Source organism: Macaca mulatta, chromosome 16, assembly GCF_049350105.2.
Source record: "Macaca mulatta isolate MMU2019108-1 chromosome 16, T2T-MMU8v2.0, whole genome shotgun sequence".
NCBI lineage: Eukaryota > Metazoa > Chordata > Mammalia > Primates > Cercopithecidae > Macaca > Macaca mulatta.
In genome coordinates, this window is record NC_133421.1 from 47972494 (window position 1) to 47989474 (window position 16981).

The following is a 16981-nucleotide window of genomic DNA, read 5'->3' on the forward strand; positions in this document are numbered from 1 at the left end:
TGAATATGAGATAAAGAGTACACTGAATATGTTCATGTACAAACAGTATATGAACTGTCAACTGTACATAAGCAATACATTGAATACGTTCATGTACTGTTCATACAATAACTTCGTACACTGAATATGAGAATGTTACTTTAAAAAATAACAATAGTTCAATTAAAAAAAAAAAAAGCCTACAGAACCCACTACTGAGGATATTATTTTAAATGAGATAAAAATAGTTGACCAGGCCAGGCGTGGTGGCTCATACTTATAATCCTAACACTTTGGGAGGACAAGGTGGGCAGATCACCTGAGGTCAGGAGTTTGAGACCAGCCTGGCCAATATGGTGAAACCTCATCTCCACTAAAAATACAAAAAGTAGCTGGGGGTGGTGGCATACACCTGTAATCCAGCTACTCAGGAGGCTGAGGCAGGAGAATCTCTTGAACCTGAGAGATGGAGGTTGCAATGAGCCCAGATTGCACCACCGCACTCCAGGCTAGGTGACAGAGCAAGACTCTGTCTCAAAATAAATAAATAAAAATAAAAAATAGTTGATGAATTTTCATGTTACCAAGCAATTCTGTTGTGTTTATAGTGGTGATCTATATTATTTTCATATATATTTTATAAAGCCATCAACTTGAATCTATGCTGAAAATTATAACTTGTAATAAAGCAAATAATTGATTTACAGGCCTATCAGATTATATATGTTTTAAATACATAAAACTTAGTCATTAGCTCTCAGGAAGAGACCAATTTCCATTTATTCCAACATAGATGTGTTGCAGACAAGTTCATTATTTAAAATGGTAGATCATGATACGTATAAACATACTAAACCATTCTGACCTTCACAGTGGTAAAAGAAAAATAAAATAAGAAGAAACTAAAATAAGCACTATTAAGTCAAGTTAAATATTCACGAATAACTATAAAAATGGGAAAACTTAAATTATCCTTAAAAATCAGAGCAAGAGAATTAGTTTAACTAGGACAATAGTTAAAATTTGGCAAGCTCTATGACTTAGTGTTGACTTCTGGTAGCTTTCATTCTTCCTTCCCGCTTACTCTTTCTTGGACCTTCTAAATAATAAAAATTAGGAAACAGCCTCATACCTTCAATGATCTCTTAATCAGAGAGATTGTATACTTTGAAAAACTTGGGCTGGGTGTGGTGGTGTACTCCTGTAATTCCAGCACTTTGGGAGGCTGAGACAGAACTACTTGAGCCTAGGAGTTTAACACCAGCCTGGGCAATATAGCAAGACCTGTCTCTACAAAACATACAAAATTAGCCAGGCGTGGTGGCACACGCCTGTAGTCCCAGCTACTCGGGAGGCTGAGGAAGGAGAATCACCTGAGCCTGCACAGTCAAGGCTGTGGTGAGACATGCTTGCGCCACGGCACTCCAGCCTGCATGACAGAGCGAGACCTGTCTCAAAATTTAAAAAAATAATAAAATAATAAAAAAAGAAAAGAAAAATGTATAGCTACCTCCTTATGATTCATCTTTCTGGTCATACTGCCTTACTTATTAGGAAGGCTATTTATTTATTTATTTATTTATTTTCTTTTAAAAAAATTCTCCTGGTCAGTCTTATTACAAGGAAGCCCTTTTAAAAAGACAATAATGAAGAAACTAGCAAATTATGATGGCTTTTGCAACTTACTCTCTATATGTCTGTGTACTACTCTAAAATGAGTTAAAATAATCTACATCCCACTTTCCTATTTCCCACATCACATTTTGAGAAACTTCAGCAAGCACCCATCTTTCAGATGTGTAATGTAGTTCTGGTTTTTTGTTTTTTTTTTTTTAATAATATATGGTTTTGCAGCCTAGATACAACAACTCTGACTACTATATGATGGAAAAGATGTAGAAGTACTGGTACTACTACCCTCTGTTGCTGTTATTTACCTTAAACATACCTGGAAAAGGAGGTTCAAAAACTCATTGGCAAGAACATTTTTCACACTCCAGATCTGATAGTCTTCCAGAGTAAGATGACCCATCTGAAACAGAGACATTCATGTTAGGAACATCTTCTTTTCTTTTTCTTTTTTTTTTTTTTTTGAGACAGAGTCTCATACTGTTGCCTGGGCTGGAGTGCAATGGCGCAATCTTGCCTCACTGAAACCTCGGCCTCCCGGGTTCAAGTGATTCTCCTGCCTCAGTCTCCCAAGTAGCTGAAATTACAGGTGCCCGCCACCATGCCCAGCTAACTTTTTGTATTTTTCAGTAGAAACTCGGTTTCGCTATGTTGGCTAGGCTGGTCTTGAACTCCTGACCTCGTGATCCGTCCACCTCGGTCTCCCAAAGTGCTGGGATTGCAGGCACCCACCATGATCTAAATGTTGACTAACACAGAAAAGCAATTTCTTCCTCTTTACTTTTTCCTAACTCCCCTACAATGCAGAAGGTAAACTAGTTCAAGTTCATTCCTGTAGGTTTCCCTAAATGCATTCAATAGCAAAATTTTACAATTTGTGGTAATGCAAACATATATAGTTTAATCATACATGGTTGGTAAAATTCACTAAATATCTGGGAATTTTATCAACGCAGTAAGAAATACTGCCCATTTTCTTTAAAAGGTTTAGATAACTAAATCAATAAACATGTTCTAGTAACATTATTTGTCCTCGCTTCCTTTTATGCCTCAAATGTATTGGTGGCAGTCTGCACTATTAACAAGGAATATATATATATACATTGTTTTCTAAAGAGAAAAAAATATTGACTTGCAGAATCACTGAGGTGTCTAGATCAACTGTCTTATAATCAAACAACAGACATGTGAGGGATTTAATAGAAAAATCACTGGGCATGGTGGCATGTGCCTGTAGTCCCAGTTACTCCAGGGGCTGAGGCAAGAGAATCGCTTGAGCCCAGGAGCATGAGTCCAGCCTGGGCAACATAGCAAGACACTATCTCTTTGAAAAAAAGTAATAATAATAAAGAAAATCCTCCAAATCAGGGTAGAGAAATAAGCTAAAGGGAAAGGAAGAAAAACAAAAACTCCTTTCTGTTTTTACAAACAAGTTCACATTCAAAAAGCAGAAGGCAGGGAAAGGGGTAGGCAAATCACTAGATTATGACTAACACTGAATCACAGAATCTTTCTTATCATGATCACTTTTCAAAAAATTGTCCTGTTCACTTACAACAGAGGAAGTGCTGTGATAAGGGTTTTTTTCCACTCAAATCAGTACAGCAGAGGTCCTTGAATAATGTTTCATTCAACATCATTTTATTATAATGTTGATAAGAAAAAAAAATGGATTCCCAGCTGGGGCCACTATCTGTGTGGAGTTTGCATATTCCTTCCATGTCTGCATGAATTTTCTCCAGGTGTCCTCCCATATCCCAAAGACATACATGTTAGGTTAACTGGAGTGTCTGAATTGTCCCACTATAGTGTGATATCTGTTGCTGTGAGGAGAGGAACATCAATCCCAGCACCATGGCAACAGAAGAACCTCAAAGGCTATGTAAGATCTGCCAACCTCCCAAATCAAGTATACAAAAAATTGGTGAAGAGAGGGTTTGAATTCACACTTATGGTAGCAGGTGAATCTGGATTGGGCCAGTTAACATTAATCAACTTATTATTCCTCACAGATTTGTATTCTCCACAGTATCCAAGTCCTTCCCATAGAATAAAAAACACTGACGAACAATGTGATTTCATCATTCTAAGAAATATATTGGTAAGAACACACGTGCAGAACTTGAAAGATGTTACTAATAATGAAGAACTACAGAAGCAGAAAACTGGCAGCTGTGACATAATGGAGTTGATAACGTTACCAAGCAAAGGAGGCTTGCTGCCTGATGAGATAGAAGCCAATACTATGACGTTGGGTTTTTGAGAAAAGCAAAGCAAACAGGTCAACCGAAAAGGAGATGGCAGTCCAGCTCAAGGCTGTCTCCCTGTGCTGGTTTTAAGGCAATAATTTTATTTAAAAAAGCCTTATAGAGTAGATTCTGGGATTGGCAGGTGACTGCTAGAAGGAGAGGACTGGAAAGTCCTTGGGCATGCACAGTTATTTCTTCATGTTACTTCATGGATCGCACGTGGAAATTGGGGGGAGTCAGTATGAAACATGCAACGGGAATTAGCAAGCTCATTCTGCGTAAACTCTAGTTAGCCACATTGGTTCTAGCCAATTCAGCCAGTTTTTAAAATCTCACAATGGAGAGAGGGTTAGCATTTCAGCAAGTTGTTATTTATTTTATTTTGTTTTCTAAAAGAGATACAGGATCTCACTCTATCACCCAGGCTGGAGTGCAGTGGTGTGATCACAGCTCACTGCAGTCTCAAACTCCTAGGTTCAAGGGATCCTCCAGCCTCAGCCTCCTAACTACAGGCACAGGTTACCAAAACTGCCTTAAAAAAAAAAAAAAAAAAAACACAAGGTCTAGTCATGCTGCCCAGGCTGGTCTTGAACTCCTGGCCTTGCAATCCTCCTACCTTGGCCTCCCAAAGTGCTAGGATTACACAGGCGAGAGCCACCACACAGGCCAGTTTTTTGGTGTTTTTTTCCTTCAATCCGCTATTCTGCAAACTCAAGGAGTTCTGCTGGTTGTCGGTTTCCTACTCTTTGGGGAAAAGTTTTAGTTTCAGCTTTTTACTAAGTTGTTTCTTTTCTTAGCCGCTATCCTGTAAGCCCAAGAGTATAGTCATTGGTTTCTTTAACTCTTTAGGGCACAATTTCAATAACAGAATAAATGGCAGCTTACTGAGAGTCTTCCTCTGGCACAAATGGAAGAAGGAAAAAGGGAGCAAGTAGGTAAGATGAAGAAGATGGAGATCAAGACAGCAGGTATTTGAGATGGTCAGTAAGTAGTTCAAAACCTGAAGGATTCTGAAGTTGAGCTCCAATGGTGCCATGAAATGATGCAAATGAAAAACATGAAATGACGCAAATGATAAATGAATACTACATTCATTTAATGCAAATAAAAAACAATTTGGAAGCACAGCAAAAAGAATTAAGAGAAAAACCGCTGTCAGTTTGAGGATGAGTAAGCAAACTGAAAAGTCAACAATGTATTTTAGAACATCAGAACTCTTCAAGAATCTTGGCAAAGATCAAGAAGAAAGGGAAGATCCTTTAAACTCTCTATTGACCAAGAGTTACATATTAGCTGCCAAAACACCATTATGGACATCAGTGTTTGCTGGATCCCTCTGACCAATCTGCATCAGCCATTATGATGGATTTAACAGCATGACAAAAATGACTTTGTTGTTGATCCTGGTGGAGATTAAGATGCTTTGAATTGTAGGGTGTTGTGTACTTATAAAGTAGCAGCTCTAAGTGCCTTTCCTACATTTTCTTTTCCTTTTTAAAAAATTAAACAGATATCTTCAATTTAATGCAAGAGAACACTTTGCTGTTGTACAGTCATGTTCTGGTGATTTGAATGTTTACAGGACATTCTAAAATAAAATGACTCTGGAAGGTTTTGATTGAAGACAAATTGCCATAGTATGAGGCAAACTATGCTTCTCTATAACTATAATGCAAAAGTTCCATCTGATGCAGCATATACAATAAGGTAAATTAGTCTAACACAGGTGACCCTATTTTTTCACCCTTCCATTGTTTAAAAATACACATGGGAAAAAAACCCTATATGCTTACAGTGCACCTAGAACTACTTTTTTAAACAATCTTTTTTTGTTGTTTGCTTTAAATCCTTTAAATATATATTATTCTTATTTAGTGCCCTCTTTAGCCAGAATCTCATTATTGCTTCATTTTTGTAATAACACTTAAATTTAGGTATTTTCCACATATTGGCCCTGCTAAAATAGAATATAGCATCTTTCACATGGTAGGAACCAGCAAGGAAGCTTTCCTTTAACTCCCTTTTTACATCTTATGGTAAGTAGCAGGAGGAAGATGCATTTACAGATCATTTCTAGGCAACACTGAGAAGATAAAAACCAACTTGCAGTCTCTTTAGTTTGCTAGAAATAGGAATCACGGCCTCTTAAAGAGAATTCACTATTTTGCACTGAGCTGTATTCATAGATAGCATATATGCACTTTTTGTTTGTATTGTAAACAATTCATGTAACAATGTTGTGATGTAAAAAAACAAAAAAATGAAAAAATAATAAATTGTCCCAGTATGAGTGAGTGTGGATACACATGTGAGTGCGCCCTTCAGTGGGATGGTATCTTGTCCAGGGTTGGTTCCTGTCTTGTACCCTGAGCTGCAGGGATAGGCTCTGGCCAGCCACTAACCAGAACAGGAATAAGAGGGTTGGAAATGAATACAAATTACCATAAAATAACAACTCATAAAGTATGCAACAATCATACAAATGTATGATAATAAATGATATGCTAAGAAAGTACTCAATGAGCCTCCCATATTTGTTATTGTTAGTTTTTGAACTGCAAGGTGGTAGGAGGTGTTTCTTATAATTTTCATTTTGCAAACATTTATCCCTTGATTTAACCCATCACCACTATGCTGCTGTCACTCACTGATTCACCAAAAACTGGGTAAATAATTATCTTGTTTTTATCAATCTTTCTTAGATCTATTTATAGTTCACATTTATTTCAAAGCTTAATATTAGAAGTGCTTGGGGTCTTTATTTAGAAGTTTGGTGATGTTTTTGTGACTAGAAATATGCTGTGGGAACTTAACTCTTGTTTGCCTAAGGTAAAATTAGTTTTGTTCTATACCCTTCCACTTAAAGTTGCAGTTTCCAAGAACCTAAAGACAACATTAAGTGAGTACTAACTGTACAAGAAGTTAAAGGCATCTGGAACTGTAATACATTATGCACAAAAGGATCTTTGACTTAGAGACCTGTTGTTCATATTACAATGCTATCAGAACTGTCAATTACTTCCATAACCATCCGTCAATAGTATTCCCCTTGCCTTTGAAAATTACTTTTGGCTATAGCAATACAGTTTTAAAAGATACAGGAATAGGCCGGGTGTGGTGCCTCACACTTGTAATCCCAGCACTTTGGGAGGCTGAGGTGGGTGGATCATCTTAGGTCAGGAGTTCAAGACCAGCCTGGCCAACATGGTGAAACCTAGTCTCTACTAAAAATACAAAAAAATTAGCTGGGTGTGGTAGCGGGCTCCTGTAATCTCAGCTACTCAGGAGTCCGAGGCACGAGAATCATTTAAACCCAGGCGGCAGAGGTTGCAGTGCACTCCAACCTGTGCAACAAGAGCAAGACTAAAAAAAAATAAAAAAGATTCAGGAATAAATCATAGCATAATCATAATGGAATACTATGCAGATGATAAAAAGACTAAGTTAATCTATATATAACTTTCTATCTAGCATATGAAAGATGCTTAGTAAACATTCTACTAAGTTTTTTAAGTAAACATTTATTTACTAAGCATCTTTCATATGCTAGATAGAAAATTATATATAGATTTAGGAAAATTCAAAAAAAATTATTGCAGAATGACTTATACAGTATTATTCAATTTTTAAATAAAGAATACACACAACACATGTAAATTTATCCTACACTTGATAGTAGTCAGAATAGTGTATCTTTCCCTATAACATTCATTGAGAATAACTAAAATTTTAATTCTTAAAACAAAAAAACCCCAGAAGAACTGCAAGCTCTGCCACATCATGTACCTCAGTCATGAGGAGGCAACAGAAAAACATGTCACATAACTTAATGAACTCTAAGGGTGAGGATATTATGCTCTGATAAATTCCATCGCATTAAGAAGTTTTACACTGAACAGTCACAAGTAAAATTCCAGGACAGAAAAATGAAGAATGCCAATACAGGGAAAAGCTATGTTGAACATAAGCTATATTTCAAAATGCTACTTTTTATCTTTGAAGTAATAATTGTCAATGATTCTGCACTGATGACAAAACTAACAGCTAGTGTAAACTCATTTTAATTTTATAGGACTCAGCATTTAGAACAGATAGGGAAATCATAGTGAAATATGAAAATGTAATAACTTCTATTAATTTTATCGTTTGAAAATCTAAAATGCTACTAATAAAAATAAAATAATGGCTGTTTAAAAAGTACAAATGTAGGCCAGGCACGGTGGCTCACACCTGTAATCCTAGCACTTTGGGAGGCCAAGGTGGGTGGATCACTTGAGGTTAGGAGTTTGAGACCACCCTCGGCAACATGGCGAAACCCGTCTCTACTAAAAATACAAAAATTAGTCAGGTGTGTTGGTGCAAGCCCGTAATCCCAGCTACTCAGAAGGCTGAGGCAGGAGAATTGCGTGAACCTGGGAGGTAGAGATTCCAGTGAGCCGAGATCACCCCACTGCACTCCAGCCTGGGCAACAGAGCAAGACTCTGTCTCAAAATAACAAAAATAAAAACGAAAACAAAAACAAAAGGACAAATGTAATTTGATATGTGCAATAAATTATTAATACATGGTATAAGAACCTTGCATATCTAGCAGAACAAAATATAAAATGCTTAAGATGGTAAAAAGTATTTTTAAGATGATAATCTGATTCTTTTATGTAGTTAAACTAGTAATCACAAATATTCAAGGAAGAATTTTCAGAGTGAGGGTATACTGACCTCAAAGATATGTTAATACTGTCCAAAAGGAAAGAAACATCATGAAAAGAAATAATAGATACCAGCATACAGAATCATCATGCATACAATGATGGTCAAAAGCCCATTTGCTATACTGACACCTGAGTAATAATTAACACACTGTAAAAACATATACAGCATTACGCTTAAAAACTAGAATTGTAAATGGATTTTATTTTCTCCCAATTTAGTGGATGTTTTACTGACTGCAGTTAGGACTACTGCTAAGCAAGGTATCGATAATATGAACTTTTCCTAAAGCAAATTCACTGACTATATGGCTTATTTTATCTATCTATCTATCTATCTATCTATCTATCTATCTATCTATCTATCTATCTATCTATCTAACTGAGACAGAGTTTCACTCCTGTTGCCCAGGCTGGAGTGTAATGGTCTGATCTTGGCTCACTGCAACCTCCGCCTCCCAGGTTCAAGTGGACCTCCTGCCTCAGCCTCCTGAGTAGCTGGGATTACAGGCACCCGACACTAAGCCCAGCTAAGTTTTGTATTTTTAGTAGAGACAGGGTTTCGCCATGTTGGCCAGGCTGGTGTCAAACTCCTGACCTCAGCTGATCTGCCCACCGTGGCCTCCCAAAGTCCTGGGATTACAGGCGTGAGCCACCATGCTCAACCTATATGACTTATTTGTAAATGTCCTCCATTTAAATGTGGCCCTGATTAGGCCGGGCGTGGTGGCTCATGCCTGCCCAGCACTTTGGGAGGCCGAGACGGGCGGATCATGAGGTCAGGAGATCAAGACCATCCTGGCTAACATGGTGAAACCCCGTCTCTACTAAAAATACAAAAAATACAAAAAAAAAAAGAAAATGAGCCGGGTGCAGTGGCAGGAGCCTGTAGTCCCAGCTACTTGGGAGGCTGAAGCAGGGGAATGGTGTGAACCCAGGAGGAAGAGCTTGCAGTGAGCCGAGATCATACTACTACGCTCGAGCCTGGGCAACAGAGCGAGACTCTGTCTCAAAAATAAATAAATAAATAAAAATAAATGTGGCCTTGATTTTCAAAATAGTGTCAGCTGATCGCTTGCTCTGTTCTACTTAAATCTTTGGAGGTTTCTCCACAGTTTGGTATAAAGTTCAACTCCTGAGGTTTGTACTCAAGGCACTTCAAGATACGGCCCCAATCTAGGTCTATAGCCTTCAATATATGAATCCGTTATTCCAGCCACATCAGAATATTTGCAGTTCTAGGACTTTACAGGATGTCTTACTGTACAGTCCTATACCGTAATAATGTCTTCTTCTTCTTCTTTTTTTTTTTTTGAGACGGAGTCTCGCCCTGTCGCCCAGGCTGGAGCGCAGTGGCCGGATCTCAGCTCACTGCAAGCTCCGCCTCCCGGGTTTACGCCATTCTCCTGCCTCAGCCTCCCGAGTAGCTGGGACTACAGGCGCCTGCCACCTCGCCTGGCTAGTTTTTTTGTATTTGTTAGTAGAGACGGGGTTTCACCATGTTAGCCAGGATGGTCTCGATCTCCTAACCTCGTGATCCACCTGTCTTGGCCTCCCAAAGTGCTGGGATTACAGGCTTGAGCCACCGTGCCCGGCAATGTCTTCTATTCTACCCCTAGTTGTTACCTCTTTTAGGAATCACCTTTCAACTTTTTACTTCTGTTAACCATAATTAACTAATTATTAAAGTGCTGCATCCCAGCAGAAATCTGAACTTTCAAAGTTCAATTTACATGGTTCCCTTTCTATCCTCCCACCATAATACCGGGTGCTAACCTTTTTTTTTGAGACAAGTTCCCATTCTGTTGCTCAGGCTGTAATACAGTGGTGTAATCATGGCTCACTGTAGCCTTGACCTCCCAGGCTCAAATGATTCTCTTGCCTCAGCCTCCCTTGTAGCTGGAACTATAGGCATGTGCTACTATGCCTGGCTAAGTTTTTGGGTTTTCTTTTTTTTTTTTTTTTTGGTAGAGATAGGGTCTCGTTATGTTACCCAGGCTGGCTGAGAGCTCCTGGACTCAAGTGATCCTCCCACCTCAGCCTTCCAAAGTGCTGGGATTATAGATGAGAGCCACCATGCCCAGCCTCGACTTCTAACATAGCCCTGATTACACTTGTCTATCTTTACCTCTATACTACAAACTATCAAAGGGTAACATCTAGATCTCTTGAGCCACTACAGAGTATCATTAAATAGTCAATAGATGAATTAGATAAGACAGAGAAGACTTGGTAGTCAGGAAAAGAATGAGTAATGTACAATCTAGTCACCAGCAAATATTGTTAATAGGCTTGGTTAAAAAATCCAAGTTCTATCCTAAACTACTACTATCTCATTATCATGGTTACATGGAATTGAAGCAGCTAAATGATCTTGTTTAATGTTCACAGCAGAGCAAGAAGCAGAAACCCCATCCTACCTAAAAGCTGACAGCAAAAATACCTACATACCTATGAAACACTTAGAAAAAAGGTGTTCAAACTTTTATCTCTACACAAGGAATTTTCTAACCGAAATTTTTCCTGGTTTTTGCTCTCATACACACCAAACAGAATTCGATACCTTAGTTTCTGGCAGAGAGAGGAGAAAGAAGGGGACTGAATTGTCAAAGCTCTAGCCTGAAACTCATATCTATTATCTGTTTCTATTGAGAATCAGTTAATAGAGCCATTACAAGTTCTTCTGAAATTGTGATTGAAGAAAGAAAAAAAAACTGATTGAAGAAAGAAAGAAAAAACTGATGTTCTTTATTTATTCAAAACCTCTATTTAATAACACCATTGTGGTATAGATCCTACCAACTTGCTACTTGGTACGTACGTGTCAATGTTTCAGTAGAAAGACTCAAATTTATGCAAATGTGTCTCATACAGGTAATTTATTTTCAATTTCACAGGGACACATAGACATCATAGTAATGCAAGCTATAGGATAAATATATTATGTAAATCTATTATGTAAATCTATATATTAAATATATAGTAAATATATTTATATAGTAAACATATATTAAATATATAGTAAATCTATTATGATAACATTAGTAATAAATGTTACCAAACTAAATAAGTCAAGGATTTTTTATTTATAAAGTACATGTTTATTTTTGCTATTACATGCTTATTCTGGCTGCCACTAAAGGACACAGGAGAGGTCCTTAGCACAACCATTTAAAAATTTTTTTAGGCCTGCACAGTGGCTCATGCCTTGTAATCCCAGCATTTTGGGAGGCTGAGGCAGGATTGCTTGAGCCTAGGAGTTTGCAACCAACCTGGGCAACATGGTGAGACCTGGTCTCTTAAAAAAAAAAAAAAAAATTAGCTGGGCATGTTGGTGCACACCTATAGTCTCAGCTATTCATAAGGCTGAGGTGGGAGGATTGCTTGAATCCAGGAGGTCAAGGCTGCAGTGAGCCAAGATCCCACCACTGAACTTCAGCCTGGGCAACAGAGCAAGATCCTGTGTCCAAAAAAAAAAAAGAAGAAATTTTTTGGCCGGGCGCGGTGGCTCAAGCCTGTAATCCCAGCACTTTGGGAGGCCGAGGCGGGCGGATCACAAGGTCAGGAGATCGAGACCACAGTGAAACCCCGTCTCTACTAAAAATACAAAAAATTAGCCGGGCGCGGTGGCGGGCGCCTGTAGTCCTAGCTACTCAGGAGGCTGAGGCAGGAGAATGGCGTGAACCCAGGAGGCGGAGCTTGCAGTGAGCCGAGATCGCGCCACTGCACTCCAGCCTGGGCAACAGCGTGAGACTCCGTCTCAAAAAAAAAAAAAAAAAAAAAAAAAGAAATTTTTTAAAAGAATAGATGTACTGGCCAGGCACAGTGGTTCATGCTTGTAATCCAAGCACTTTGGGAGGCCAAGGCCGGCAGATCACTGGAGGCCAGGGGTTCGAGACCAGCCTGGCCAACATAGCGAAACCCCATCTCTACTAAAAATACAAAAAAATTAGCCGACATGGCGGCACACGTCTGCAGTCCCAGCTACCTTGGAGGCTGAGGCAAGAAAATCACTTGAAGCCGCGAGGCAGAGGTGGCAGTGAGCTGAGATCCTGCCAATGCACTCCAGCCTGGGTGACAGAGCAAGACTCTGTCAAAGAAAAAAAAAAAAAAAGAGAGAGAGAAAGAATATATGTACTGCCAAATTAAGAGAAAAAAACATTTCCATCATTTCAGATATCCTTATGGTTGTTCCCAATTAATCTGCACACCCCTGAAATCACTATTCCAACTTCTATCACTATTTGTTAGTTTTGCTTCTGTGTTCTTCAACTTCATATAAATGGAATCATACAGTATATATTCTTTTTTGTTCGACTTCTTTTGCTCAATATAACGTTAGCCTTACCACAACTTAGTCAAATGGAAGAAATATAGATTATAGGCTATAGTTGTCAAGGGCTGTATCTACATAATTCTTATAAAATGCCTAGCACAGACTTATAATAAATGTTTGCACATACAGTTTCAGAGTTGCTTAAAGATGGAATGGCTCTCTTTGGAGATAACTTGGAGGTGTTTTACCCACAGGTCCAGATAAGTACTTGGTAGGGAGGATGCAGAAGAGATTCAAGCATGTATATAAGCTATACATCCCAAACAGAGTACATGATATTTTTGGAAAAAGATACATTAGTTCTACCTAGACTCACCTTTGTGGTGTCATGTGCATTCAATATGCCTTCTACAATGTCAGAGAGATCCATATGTAATTCCTTTAAAACAACCCAAAGGAGTAATTAGAAAAAGAGTCAGTGGATATACTTTTGATTTTGTTATTCAATGGCTAAAGTTTACTGTATATAGAGCAAGATTTGTTTTGTTTTTCTTGTAGAGATGAGGTCTCATTGCATTGCCCAGGATTATCTCAAACTCCTGGGCTAAAGTGATCCTCCCACCCTGGCCTCCCAAATTGCTGAGACTACAGGAAAGAACTACTGCGCCTGGCCTTGCTCAAGTATTTTTATAATTACCGTAGATAGATTCTCATATATGCTTAAAACTTAAGATAACTTTCCTATGGTTTCATTCTTATTTTACATAGTTGAGTTTAAGATTTTCTAACCCAAACTCTCTTCCCAATTTTGCATCTTCAGCTGTAAATATTTTGAGTAGCATAATACAGTAACTAAAGGCAGTAAAAAATTATTTTATCCTTTTAAAGAAAATAATTCCCTGCAATTTCCTGTTGGAAGTTTATATGCAATAAGACATACACAATCAGAACTTACAGGAATATCATCAGTGCGGTTGTCCTTCCAGACTTCTAAAAGTGCAACCACCATGTCTCTCAGTTCAACCCTGGAGAGAACTCCATCACGGTCAACATCAAATACCTTGAAGCAAACTAATGAAAAGAAACTCTTGTGGAGGAAAATTATTTTTGTATTCTGAGGTATAACATATTTTACTAGAAGTTGCCCTTGTATAATTACTTAGGTTTTTAAAGCAAGTATATGTTTCCTGGAACAGTTCTTATCTGTAATAAACTATACTATGTCATTATACTCCTCAGAACTTGTAGGACTTCCTGCATATCATGAATCTATATCTCTAAATCATTATTCAGATATAAGACCCTACCCTTCAACCAAATCTAAAGCTAAATGCCTTACAAACTGTAAAGAAAGGGTCAAGTTACTACACAATAAATATTACAATACCTTACAAGTTTTAAGGAAGTAATGCAAGCCCCTAGGTTAATTTCTAATATTCAAAATTGATCATTGCAGAGTTGTTTCTTGTTCCTTTTTTTTTTTCTTTTTCTTTTTTTGGAGACGGTATCTCCCTCTGTCACCCAGGCTAGACTGCAGTGGCATGATCTCAGCTCACTGCAACCTCTGCCTCCCAAGTAGCTGGGATTACAGGAGCGCACCACCACACCCAGGTGATTTTTTTTTTCTTTTCTTCTCTTTTTTTTGAGATGAAGTCTTGCTCTGTCACCCAGGCTGGAGTGCAGTGGAATGATCTTGGGTCACTGAAACCTCTGCCTCCCGGGTTCAAGCAGTTCTCCTGCTTCAGCTTCTGAGTAGCTGGGACTACAGGCACGTGCCACCACACCTGGCTAATTTTTTGTATCTTTAATAGAGACAGGGTTTCACTGTGTTAGCCAGGATGGTCTCGATCTGACCTTGTGATTGGCCCGCCTCAGCCTCCCAAAGTGCTGGGATTATAGGCGTGAGCCACCACGCCTGGCCAATTTTTGTATTTTTATTTTTTATTTTTTTTTTTTTTTGTTGTTGTTGAGACGGAGTCTTGCTCTGTCACCCAGGCTGGAGTACAGTGGCCGGATCTCAGCTCACTGCAAGCTCTGTCTCCCAGGTTTATGCCATTCTCCTGCCTCAGCCTCCCGAGTAGCTGGGACTACAGGCGCCCGCCACCTCGCCCGGCTAGTTTTTTTTTTCGTATTTTTAGTAGAGACGGGGTTTCACCGTGTTAGCCAGGATGGTCTCGATCTCCTGACCTTGTAATCCGCCCGTCTCGGCCTCCCAAAGTGCTGGGATTACAGGCTTGAGCCACCGCGCCCGGCCAATTTTTGTATTTTTAATAGAGACAAGGTTTCGCCCTGTTGGCCAGGCTGGTCTCAAACTCCTAACCTGAAGTGATCCACCCGCTTCAGCCTCCCAAAGTGCTAAGATTACAGGTGTGAGCCACGGTGCCAGGTCAGCAGAGTTGTTTCTTGTTTGCTTAAAATATCCTATTTATGGCTGGGCACGGTGGCTCATGCCTGCAATCCCAGTACTTTAGGAGGCCAAGGTGGGCGAATCACGAGGTCAGGAGTTTGAGACCAGCCTGGCCAACATGATGAAATCCTGTCTCTACTAAAAATACAAAAATTAGCTGGGCAGAGTGGTAGGCACCTGTAATCTCAGCTACTCGGGAGGTTAAGGCAGAATTGCTTGAACCCGGGAGCCGGAGGTTGCAGTGAGCCAAGATCATGCCCCTGCATTCCAGCCGGAGCAACAGTGCGAGACTTTGTATTAAAAAAAAAAAAAAAATCCTATTTATATCAAGAATCATAAGCTGATATAAAGACAGTCCACTTCCCTGTTACCTTTCCAGTATAATTAATGTACATTCAATCTTTCTTTGTAAAAAACAATTTTAAATCTTTTTTTTTTGAGATGGAGTCTCGCTCTGTAACCCAGGCTGGAGTGCAGTTCTCAGCTCACTGAAACCTCCGCCTCCCAGGTTCAAGCGATGCTTCTGCCTTAGCCTCCTGAGTAGCTGGGACTATAGGCACCAGCCACCATGCCCGGCTAACTTTTGTATTTTTGGTAGAGACAGGGTTTCACCATATTGGCCAGGCAGGTCTTGAACTCCTGACCTTGTGATCCGCTTGACTCGGCCTCCCAAAGTGCTGGGATTACAGGTGTGAGCCACTGCACCAGGCCTTTTTTTTTTTTTTTTTTTTTGAGACGGAGTCTCGCTCTGTCTCCCAGGCTGGAGTGCAATGGCACAATCTTGGCTCACTGCAACCTCCACCTCCCAGGTTCAAGCGAATCTCCTTTCTCAGCCTCCCAATTAGCTGGGATTACAAGTGCCTGCCACTGCACCCATCTAATTTTTATATTTTTAGTAGTGACTGCGTTTCTCCATGTTGGCCAGGCTGGTCTCAAACTCCTGACCTCAGGTGATCCACCTGCCTTGGCCTCCCAAAGTGCTGGGATTACAGGTGTGAGCAGCCATGCCTGGCCAACAATTTTAACTCTTTAATGAAATTCAAACACAACATGGTAAGAATTAGAACACCAGTGCTTTGCTATTTAACTCCAAATGAATCACTCTAGTTTAACTTCCATTAGTTCATCAGCAAAAAAAGAAATTAAAACAAAATTTTTTTAAGGCAACAATTAACTTCAATGGAAAAGCACAGCGGGGCATGGAGGCTCATGTCTATAACCCCAACACTTTGGGAGGCTGAGGTGGGCGAATCATTTAAGGCCAGAGGTTCGAGACTAGCCTGGGCAACATAACAAGACGTTGTCTCTATTAAAAATAAAATAAAATAAAATAAAATTAGCCAGGCATGGTGGTAAATGCCTGTAGTCCCAGCTACCTAGGAGGCTGAGATGGGAGAATCCATTGCGCCCAGAAGTTCAAGGTTATAGTGAGCTACAATCACACCACTGCACTGGACTCCAGCTTGGGCAACGGAAAAAGACCCTGTCTCAACAACAACAACAAAAAAAATCAGAGATTTTAGCTTCCTCATCTAACAGTAAATTGTTAGATGTATAACATCTAACATCTATAACATTGTTAGATGTATAACAACAGGGAATAAAAAAAGATATTTGAATTTTTAGTTGAAAAATTATTTCATATACCTCCATAATAGAATTCTGGCTATTAAATCAATTGAGTGCATCATAGTACAACAGTACGAAATAATATAAAAATATTGAACACCAC

General features: G+C 39.2%; 1 protein-coding gene across 5 annotated transcripts in view; it reads right to left on the reverse strand.

Moving 5' to 3' along the window:
* Positions 1-16981, reverse strand: part of USP32 (ubiquitin specific peptidase 32) — a 220997-nt gene that overhangs the window by 76062 nt on the left and 127954 nt on the right. For all 5 annotated transcript variants that reach the window (XM_077970812.1, XM_015120007.3, XM_077970811.1 and 2 more), the window contains exons 8-10: positions 13798-13913; positions 13219-13281; positions 1928-2011 (exon numbers count right to left, since the gene is read on the reverse strand). In XM_077970812.1, coding sequence (XP_077826938.1) covers positions 1928-2011; positions 13219-13281; positions 13798-13913 — 263 coding nt within the window. The remainder of the gene's footprint in view (positions 1-1927; positions 2012-13218; positions 13282-13797; positions 13914-16981) is intronic.